The sequence below is a fragment of the Phaseolus vulgaris genome, chromosome 8 (genome assembly GCF_000499845.2).
Source record: "Phaseolus vulgaris cultivar G19833 chromosome 8, P. vulgaris v2.0, whole genome shotgun sequence".
Classification (NCBI taxonomy): Eukaryota; Viridiplantae; Streptophyta; class Magnoliopsida; order Fabales; family Fabaceae; genus Phaseolus; species Phaseolus vulgaris.
Window position 1 is genome coordinate 20,792,451 of NC_023752.2, and position 10,964 is coordinate 20,803,414.

Sequence of the window (10,964 nt, forward strand, 5' to 3'; positions counted from 1 at the left end):
AAAAATAAAATACAGCAAAACCCAACAAACAGAGTACTGAAAACGAAAAGAGATGAAGAGAAAATACTACAGGCAAAAAAACCGTAAAAGATAAAAGATAAAAGCAAGTAACTTTGATCAGAAAACCCTAAAAAAATGCATCAAAACCCAACAAGGAAACGATGCTACAGAAGAGAACAAAAAAAAAGGAATTTGAATGCAATGCGAATGGAGGTTCACCAAGCCACAAACATCATATATATAATAAAAAAAAGCACTACAAATCACAACTTCAAATTCAAAAACCATTACCCGAAGGGTGATCTGTCATTGTTTTGCAACATCTACTAGAATCACCATTGCACAGCCAAACACGAGAAAGGAAAAGCCATATTCAAAAACCCTATTTCAAAAACTCTAATTTTCTCCACCTATGCACATTGGGCCGGTTCCTTCATTTTGGATCAGCTAAAGCACGAGCCCATTTGCTTCCCTCAAAAGACTCAGGAATTCATAATGCACCATGTAAAATATTCTTTTTTGAGTAAATATGATTTTTGAATTTTTTTCAAAAAAATATGACAATGACACGTGGCAAAAATTTCTTTTTGTACTACATTGTAACAAGTATAAAGTGGCATATATTGATCTCAAAGCTCAAAATGGAAATACTTTGAAAATTTTAAATTTAATCAACTCTCGCCTTAGTCTACTCTCATTTTAAGCACGATATCATTGTTATCTAAGAATTCAGCCCAATCAATACCGATAAGTACACACTTACACTTTGATTACTTTCGATGCTTTTTTCTTTTCTAGAGAAAAGGTTTCTTCTAGTTTCTAGTGGATCAAAATTTGAAATATCTTAAAATACGAATTATTTTCTCCGAGATTATACATGAATTTCTTTACAAATGGGATAAGCAATGTCTCGCTTTTTAAGTGATCTAGATGTAAACAATCTTCCTACAAGTCTACGGTCAAGTCTGAACATTTTTGTACATGAAAAAGACTATCACGTGAATCTTATCCACATTTTATATGGCCAGTAGTCATTTATATTTCATCAGTGATGATTTTGATTATTATAAAACTAAAATACAAATCCTTTTCTTGTTTTGGTACAGAAATTTTCATGGGATTTTTTATTATTTCTCCATTGTAATCAATTTTATACACTTCACCTCCCTTTATATCCCCTTTTATTTACTTTTTTTCTTTGTACTTTTATCATCATTCAAACGTTAACTCTTTATTATCTTCTTCTCACTTGACTACTCATTATCTCAAATGAGATCACAGCAAGGATCTATCCTTGTCAAAAACAAAAACAAAATTGTTTTTCTTTTCTTTCTTCATAATCAAAATTTTCTATTATATAATAATATTACTATCTGACCAAATCAGATGTATATGTATAAGTCGAATATGTATGTATATATTATAACTAAGTGAATGATAAATATTAAGTAATCAATCATATTTTTTATTTATTTTAAATTATCTTTTGAAATATTTCAACTTAAATTCAATAGTTTATAAATTTAGATCAATTACACAAGGAGTGGTCAATTAATTCTCTTATTCTCTTTATAGTCATATATTATATATAGTTTTTCTAACTTTTACTAATTTGAATGTCGAAAAAAAATTTACTAATGAATTTTTCCTTAAACTTCATCAACAACTCATTAAACTTCATCAAAAACTCAGTGATAAATCATTGGAGAGTCGCGCTCCATTTTAATAAGAACATTATTAATTATTTTTAATGAGGATGATAATAACTATTAAAAAAATTATATCCATTTTAGTGTCATTTTAGATAATTGATAAATACAAAAAGTCTTTCTCTCATCTCCTTATATTTTCTTCTTACACTTGTATAGGTGTGGAAAAAGTTAGGAACATTGAAAATTGTATAATATAAAAATATATTTTTTAAAAAAGCATTTTTATTGTGTAAATAAATGAATTTTGGATTATAAAATATAAAATTCAAAAGTGTATTTTAAATTTCAGAGTCCCAAAACATATTTTGGATTCTATAAAACAAGAATATATTTTTTTTATATAAAAATGTGTTTCGGATTATAAATCATAAACACTAAACCTAAATACAATTAAAAAAAATCAAAAATATATTTTGTAGTGTATAGTTTGTAAGTGTATTTCGAATTATACCATTCAAAATCAAAAAAATATATTATGAATTTCATAATAAAAATATTTTTAAATTACTTTTAAATTACTTTTAAATTATGTATTTCAAAATAAATTTTCAAATTTTACAATCTGAAAATCTAATTAAAGGGCAATTTATACTTTTCAATACCCTCAAAAACCATGGAGGTGGGAAATAAAGACCACAGAATGTCGAATAATGAATTTCATTTGGAAACGGCATACAGAAAATAAGGCTATAGTGAGTTTTCACTTTCCCAGAAAAAAAAAAAAAAAAAACAAATCTTAGCTATTGAAATCAAAATAAAACTAATATATATGTGTATATGTATAAATATTATTTTTCTCATTGCCAATTCTTCACTTTAAAAAGATAATGGACTAGAATTTTCTTTTTGTAATTGTAAATCAAATGATCCATGTATACGAGTATTCACCAATTTTAAGAAGGCTATATATATGGATTTATACACTTACGAAAAGGAAAGACTAGCTTAAAATAGTATCGATATGTCCTTTTGCATGACTACTTGAGTTTCTTTTTTTTCCTTTTCAAGTAGAAGATTACAGATAAGAGAAAACAAGATATCAAATTCCAGATATATACTAAGCATGAAAAGATGAGTTCAAGATGATCGATCGTAGAAATTGATAGAACATATCTATTTACGTGTACGTGCGTAGTCACTGGGATTTTCATCAACTTTAGAGGAATGGTGCATAGTAACAAGGAGGGGCCTTTCACAAGCCACAAGAGTAACGTGAAAATAGACCAACTTGAAGGAATAAATAGGGCATTCACAAGCTTACGAGCCACAACTTGTGTGCTGTTTTAATGAATGTATCTGTCACTTTACACTTTCACCACTTCTTCCTCACCCAAAGTTTTTCCTTGACATGGAAATGTAGTTAAGATTCATTACCCTGTGGTACTCTACACATAATCCATAATCATTGCTATAAATTACAATCAAAATCACAACAAACTTCACACAGTGAGAATAGTGTGGTGTACTTTGTTTGACATAATGGTTCATTTGCACAAACAACAAAAGTAAGGAAAAGCCCTTTCTGTCTTCAAATTCTGTTCGCTTTTATGGTAATTTTTATTAACCATTAAACTGCTATGCAGCTTCTGTTATGCCCTTCTTCTCTTTGTGGCACTGGCCATAGTATATGCCAGAAAAAGTGATGAAGTTAGCTTCCAACAGAACTACAAGGTTGTATGGGGAAACCATCATGTCTTCTTTCTACAACATGGTAGAGAAGTTCAACTCTCAATTGATAAAACTTCAGGTTTGTATAATTTTATGCATGTAAAAAGACTTACGTGTTTAATTAAAGAGTCTCTTTAACTCTGCTACCTAATATATACTGAGTTTTTTATGTTATACTTCTACAATGACTTTAAAATACACTAATTTTGATATATTAAAAAAAGATTAATATATTTTAAAATATTAAAATTAGTATATTTTAAAAAGTACTGTAGAAGAATGAAACTAAAATTCAGCAGAAAATTAAATTCGTCGAGAATAATTGTTTTCATTTAATGATCCTTTTCATACAAATATTTAGTAATTATTATATGTAATATAAGAGGAGAGTCTTTGGTTAGACAACACGAATCTTGTTAAATTTGTGTTTGATTTGTTTCTATGAATAAAAGATTTAAGAAGCATATCTTATTGCCACTTATGTTCTCATAATGAGTGAGTTTCATACAATAAAAAAAAAGTTATATTGTTACTAACTGATGTTACTGTATTCCATAAACTATTATAATACTATTAGCTTGGGTTAACTTAGTAAATGCATGTTCATATATGTAGAAGCTTATAAGAGTGGACAAAAAAAAATTAAATTGGGCCAAACTACTTCATTTTTGCATTGCTATATGATTCATTAGAAAATTTATTTAATTAAATCTGAATTTAATTTTGATCCATATTTTATAATTTTTCAATATCACACTTTCATTTTGTTTGTATAGGTTTTAAAAATTGAAGAATCCAAATTTTCAATCTAAATTCAATCACCCTTAAACATGGAGGTGAATGGAATGGATATCTAGACTCCAATCACGCATGATTTCTATGCTTTGTAGAGAAGAAAACGTACATGAAATAAAAATATTAAATTTTTGTTTCTTGTTGGAGAGGGAAAATGGAAAATATTTATTTTAGAATTCTGAAGAATAAACTTTTTCTATTGAATTGGCGTCAAATAAGTGAAAAATATCTCTTTTATATAATTTATTTTAGTATTTTAAAATTAAATGATTTTCGTAACAAAAATAGAAAATGAGATAATGTTTTATCTTAATAATAGTGGATTAATTTTTATTAGGATTTTTTTTATCAAAATTAAGATGTGCCTAATACGATTTTTTAAATTAAACGTATTAAAACTATTTAATATATATTTTATATAAAAGAAAGTGAAATCGGGATAAAAAAAATTCTCGTAAAATCCAACTTACGTGTTTTAAATATATATTAAATAAATAATAAATGCATAAACATAAAAATGTTAAACTAGAATAAAATATTGAAATTAATGAATAATTAAAAACATAATTAAAGAGTTAATAATTAACCTTTATCACACACAAAAAAATAAAGATAAATTTTAAATTACATTATAGTAATATTTTTTTAATATTATGTAGATTTATAAAGAACAATTTATATGTAGGGGCTGGCTTCAGATCAAAATTGGAGTATGCTTCTGGATTCTTTCATATGAGAATAAAGATACCCAACAAGGACTCTAGAGGAGTTGTGACAGCCTTTTATGTATCAATTCATTTTACCTTTTGAGTTCTTTATAAAAATATATATTCCTTAATTACATAATTAAGCTAAATTGAGTATTATTTTTTTGTGTAATTGTTGTAGCTGACTTCAACAGTGTATGAAGGTATGGGAGAAAAACATGATGAGATCGACTTTGAATTCTTGGGAAACAATGGAGAGCCTCATATGTTGCAAACCAATATATTTGCAAATGATGAAGGTGGCAGAGAGCAAAGACATAGTCTCTGGTTTGATCCCACTATCGATTTTCATACATATGGACTCCTTTGGAACCAACATCAAATAGTGTAAGCTATTACCATTCAAAATTCAATATCTCATTAGTCTTATCAACTTCCCTAAATATTTATATCATTCAAACTCCAATCTGCTTTCCATTAAATTTGGCCACCAGCTACTTCAAAAAAATTACTTTTTTTCCTATAAATTTTCCAACTTCTAGTAGGGTATGTTTGAGTTATCAAAGTAGTATAACAATTTTATAAACTAGTAAAATTTTCGTGCACTGTGTGATTAAATACAGGTGTAATTTTAATAAAAAAAAACAATGTTTCTTATCAATAATCACTATAAAAAAATTATTAAATAATGTAATTTTAAAATGTATTTCGAATAATCTGAAATATATATTATAGTAGGGATGTTACATATTTCATAACCCGGTATACATGGAAAAAATGAAAAAAAAAAAATAAGCAAACAAAAATCAAACATAAAAACACCATAAAACTTACCTCAATAACGTTCATCATCAACTACCATCGACCGTGACAGACAAACAATTACTACAAGAAAATCATGAAATAGAAATCAATTTTAAAAACAAAAAATAATTAGTTGTTATAGTGATTAAATTAGAGACCATTTTAAAAACTAAAAAAAAAATTGGTTTCTAAATTAGTTTTTATTATTATTAGATGGTTTCTAAATTGGTATCTAATTAGCTACTAAGGTTTTTGCTACCAAATTTAGAATCTAAATAATTGGTAGTTAAAACGTTGGTAGCTAATTAGATACCAATTTAAAAACTATTTAACAATAATAGAAACTAATTTAGAAACAAAAAAAAATAGTCTCTAAAATGATATCTAATTTAGTCATTATAACAACTAATTATTTTTTGTCTCTAAAATTGATTTCTATTTCATGATTTTCTTGTAGTGAATAAGACCACTTGAAAATGAAGAAGTTAACACACTCTTCATCCAAACAAAAATCCTAACTTATACTCAAAATGGTAGAGTTGAAATTAAAAAATATTAAGGAGATGTAGGGAGAAGATATGGAATTGCAGACATAATTCATCTTTTGTTGTATTTATAGACTATATATTATATAAGATCTCTAAGACAGTGTTACATATGAAAATTCCTTTAATTTTTGTTGAATCAGGTTTTACGTGGATGAAATACCAATTAGGGTATTCAAGAACAATTCGGAGGTTGGAGTGAGTTTTCCTTTGCAAGAAATGCACGTTACGGCTAGCATATGGAATGGTGAACCTTGGGCATCTAATGGGAAGAGAATTGACTGGAATCAAGCACCCTTCACTGCTCACTTTGAGGGTTTCAATATTCATGCTTGCCAAACTCAAAACCACTACAAATTTCTCTGCTATTCTCCTTATTTATGGTGGAATGATCACAAACATTGGCAACTAAACCCTCACCAACAAAAGGCATACCAATATGTAACAAAGAAACATCTGGTCTATGACTACTGTTCTGATAGAGGACAATTGCACAAGGAATGTCAAATTAATTAGGTCATTGATAGATAATACTGTTAGTAATTAGTCAAATATATGTTTAGAGATTATTTTTGTTTGTACTTGTAAGAATTAAAAAAGGAAAAAAATAACTTATTATAAGATGAAATTAATTTATCCCCAAGTTAAAAATAAGAATTTACAAAAGTTACATGAAATGTTTATATAAATTAACTTATGGAAAAGTTTGATGATAAAAATAATTATTGACAATTTTTTGCTCAAATAAATCTTTAATTACAAATAAGAAACAAGTGAAAATTGTAATTAGAAATAAACACTAGAATAGAGTAATTATTATTCAAGATATTATTAAATTATAATTAAAATTAAAACAAAATACAGATAAAAGGATATGTGTGGGTTAGATACAGATTTTATTTATTTTTATTAGTAATAAACAATGAATAAATGTGGGTCACTTAAGGGGTAGTCCAACCCATATACAAAGCACACAACCAATAACCTATTTCTCTCGACTCATCCTCACCACACCTAAAAGCCACTACTTAAACACCAACAAGAAAAGCCTACAACACTCCCTTTTACTCCCAACAAAAACTCAAGACAACATCTCCATACAGGCCAAAGGGTCAATACACCAAGTAGAGAATGAAAAAATCGCATCCTGCAACTTGGAAGTAACCCAAGACCAGCCTTCAGTTGCACCAAGGCAAAAACTTCCAAAACATTTATAACACCCCCATCAAATATTACTTTGTTTCTATGCTTCCAAATCTCGTTGACAACTGCGATCCAAATCGCCTCCCAAACCTCATTTACCAAAGCGGTCGCATTACAAATCCTAAACTGGGAAAAATTTAACAGAGGAACATTATGGAACACACTTTGCACTCCCAACCATGCACTGCAAAGGTTCCACAAAAGCCACACAAATCTACACTTAAAGAACAGATGTGAACAAGACTCTTCCTCCGCCCCGCAGAAAATACACACTGAACTTACCACCCTGATCCCGCGTTTTTCCAAATTAACCTTGGTAACTAACTTATCTTCCAACACCCTCCAAGCAGTAACTTCTGCAGCAGGTACAACTCTACACTTCCATAACATCAAAAACTCCTTGTTTCTCTCCCCAACCCGACCCCCCGAAGGCGAAAATACCCAGATTTAACCGTATACCCTTCCTCTTCCCCTTCCTTCCACTCCCAGCTATCTTCCTCCCCCGACCTCAAGCTCACTCCCTAAATTTCCTGAGACAGAAGACACACTAAACTATTTTCCCACTCAAAAAGATTCCTTCTCCAACCAAAGTTCCATTCCCAGAGATTGTTGTTCCAATACCATAATTCTGCTACCGTAGATGCTTTTGAGACACTTAATGAAAACAACCTCGAAAAAACACTTTTCAATGCCCCCCTACCCACCCAATTGTCTTCCCAGAACCGAACTTCCTTCCCATTACCCACGTTCTAAACTAAGGCTTCTTCAAAATTCTGACCCCACCCTTCTAAATTCCAAACCTCCCTTAAGTCTTTCCACCACTTGGAATCCTTACTACCTCCCCTACCCACTCTCAAACTTCTCCAACCCCCGTACTTGGAATCAATTACCTTCTTCCACAATCCTCCCTTATCCAACCCCAACCGCCAAATCCATTTACCAAGTAAGGCCGTATTAAAAATCCTTAAATCTATGACACCAAGCCTGCCATCCTCTCGAGCTTCACACACCTTTTTCCAAGAAACCCACACTACCTTTCTTCCATCAGAACCCCACCCCCACAGGAAATTCCTTTGAATACTCACTATCTCCTTTGCCACCCCAGCAGGCATTTTAAAAAGAGATAGATAATATAATGGAAAAAAGGAGAGCACCAACTTAATCAGACAAATCCTTCCTGCCATAGACAACAACCTACCTTTCTATCTACTCAATCTTCTCTTCATTCTATCAACCACCCCAGCCCAAAACTCCATTTTCTAGTGACTCCCTCCAATAGGCAACCCCAGATAAGCAAAAGGAAAAACCATCACTTCACAATTAAGAATTGCCGCAAACCGCTGAATCATTATTTACTCTACCCCCAAACCTCCTACCTTGCTCTTCATAAAGTTCACCTTAAGCCCAAACGCTAGTTCAAAGCAATTCAAAGTCGCCTTTATATTGAAAATACTTTTAACATTGGCTGCACAGAAGAAAATAGTATCATCAGCATACTGCAACATGTTTACCTTCACCTTCTCACTCCCAACCTCCAGACTATCTATCATCTTTCTCTCTGTTGCCATTTTAATCACACCTGCCAATCCTTCCGTCGTAATAAGGAACAAAAAAGGAGCTGACAGATCGCCTTGACGAAGTCCCTTTTTTGGGAAGAACTCCTTAGATGGACTACCATTCACTAGCACAGACACCGAAGCGGACTCCAAGCACCCTTTAATCCAACTAATCCATTTGCCACAGAAGTCAACCCTTTCTAACATATAATATAAGAACTCCCATCTCACTGAGTCATACGCTTTTTCAAAATCAGCTTTAAAAACAATGCAACTTTTCTTCCTTCCCTTCACCTCTTCCAAGACTTCGTTGGCGACAAACACACTATCCAACAAACCCCTCCCCTGCAGAAAAGCAGACTGTCTGGCGTCAATGACTTTACTAATCACCTTTTTTAACCGCAACGATAGAGCCTTTGAAATAATTTTGTACAAACATTCGACCAAAGAAATAGGCCTAAACTCCCCAAGATGCAGAGGATTTTCAGTTTTTGGGATCAAGCATAGAAATGACGCGTTTGAAACCCGAGGCCATTTTCCTAAGGATTTGAAATCCTTTACTACTGCCATGATATCCTCTTTAATGAGTTCCCAACTAAACTTTATAAAACCCATATTAAAGTCATCAGGACCAGGGCTCTTTGAACTATCACAACTCCACACTGCTTCCTTAATTTTGTCTACTGAAAATGCTCCAACCAACATCTGATTATCCTCCTTGGAGATGGAGTTAAAATGAACATTATCCAACCTGATCGGCAGCTATTCTTTCCCTACAAACCTAGCTTCAAAAAATTCTCTGACCTTATCCTTAACTACATCCTTATCCTCACTCCACCGACCGTTCTCAAAAACCCCATGTAATTCATTCTTAGCTCTCCTTCATTTAATAGAAGAATGAAAGAATTTTGTATTAAGATCACCTTGCTTCAACCATTTTAGCCTCGCTTTCTGCTTCACCACTGCCTCTTGCTTAAATAAAATTTTGTTTAGGTCAGCTAGTAAAGACTTTCTTTCCTCCATCTCCTGCTCATTAAGATCCATATCATCATTTCTTGCGTCCAACTCTCTGATCCTTTTTATTAACCCATCCCCCTCCTTAATCACGTCCCCGAAAACCTCCCTATTCCAAACTTTTAGATCAGCTTTGAGTTTCTTCAATTTTTCCTTGAAGATATATATCCCTCCACCTTGTACTTCATACTTCAGCCAACTTTCTTTCAAAAACTCCTTGAATCTGTTGTCGCTCTGCCAAACATTCAGACTCCTAAACGGTTTTGGGAACCAATCAATAATCTCACTTTTAACGATGATCGCACAATGATCAGACACCGATCTACTTAACACATGTTGTTTACAATGCGGCCAAACTTCAACCCACTCCTTTGACATGAGAACCCTGTCGATCCTGCTCTTCACTAAGCCATTTGGTTTATACCACGTAAGCTTCCTACCGGTCATCGGAATATCAACCAGTTCTGCTTTCTCAATAAAATTATTAAAGCCAACAATTTCACTGTCGTACTCAGATACAGATAACAAACTCTTCCTCTCCTCCCTTCTTCTGATAGAATTAAAGTCGCCAACTATGCACCAAGCCTTAGTCACTTGTAACACCCTAACGTTACAGATCTCCTCCCAAACCTCCTTCTTCTCCCGTAAAGACCCAGAACAATAAACATTTACTATTGTGACCGGGACCTCCGTCCCAAGCTTCCAAATCCCTTCAATGATAGAATAGTTTCTACCATTACAGCACCTCGACATCTGAAAAAAAAATTTCCTCCAAATCATAATAATCCCCCCGACATTATTAATTGTGTCGTTCTCAACCTACTCTATATCATTAGAGCCCCACAACGTAAGAACACTTTCCCTGTTAAACACCGAACATTTTGTCTCTTGAATACACACCATATCCGCTTGCTCCTTACTTATCAATGTTCTTAGGTACTTTCTCTTTACAACGCCATC

At 31.8% G+C, this 10,964-nt stretch overlaps 1 protein-coding gene across 2 annotated transcripts; it reads left to right on the top strand.

Moving 5' to 3' along the window:
- Positions 1-3,081: 3,081 nt before the first annotated feature.
- Positions 3,082-6,867, top strand: LOC137826930 (xyloglucan endotransglucosylase/hydrolase protein 2-like). Of its 2 annotated transcripts, XM_068633084.1 has the most exons (5): positions 3,082-3,217; positions 3,296-3,459; positions 4,861-4,961; positions 5,064-5,269; positions 6,375-6,867. In XM_068633084.1, exons 1-5 carry the CDS (start codon positions 3,192-3,194, stop codon positions 6,745-6,747), a joined length of 870 nt encoding a protein of 289 aa, XP_068489185.1. In that variant the 5' UTR covers positions 3,082-3,191; the 3' UTR covers positions 6,748-6,867. The 2 variants fall into 2 exon arrangements, with proteins under 2 accessions (XP_068489185.1, XP_068489186.1); XM_068633085.1 differs by lacking the exon at positions 4,861-4,961 and having other exon boundaries at positions 3,187-3,217.
- The last annotated feature ends 4,097 nt before the right edge of the window (positions 6,868-10,964 follow it).

Excerpts from the sequence above, each read along its gene's own strand:
- LOC137826930 (XM_068633084.1), top strand. The coding sequence starts at position 3,192 with ATGGTTCATTTGCACAAACAACAAAA. Across the intron at positions 3,218-3,295 it reads CATTTGCACAAACAACAAAA|CTTCTGTTATGCCCTTCTTC; the intron begins GTAAGGAAAAGC and ends ACTGCTATGCAG. Across the intron at positions 4,962-5,063 it reads GAGTTGTGACAGCCTTTTAT|CTGACTTCAACAGTGTATGA; the intron begins GTATCAATTCAT and ends TAATTGTTGTAG.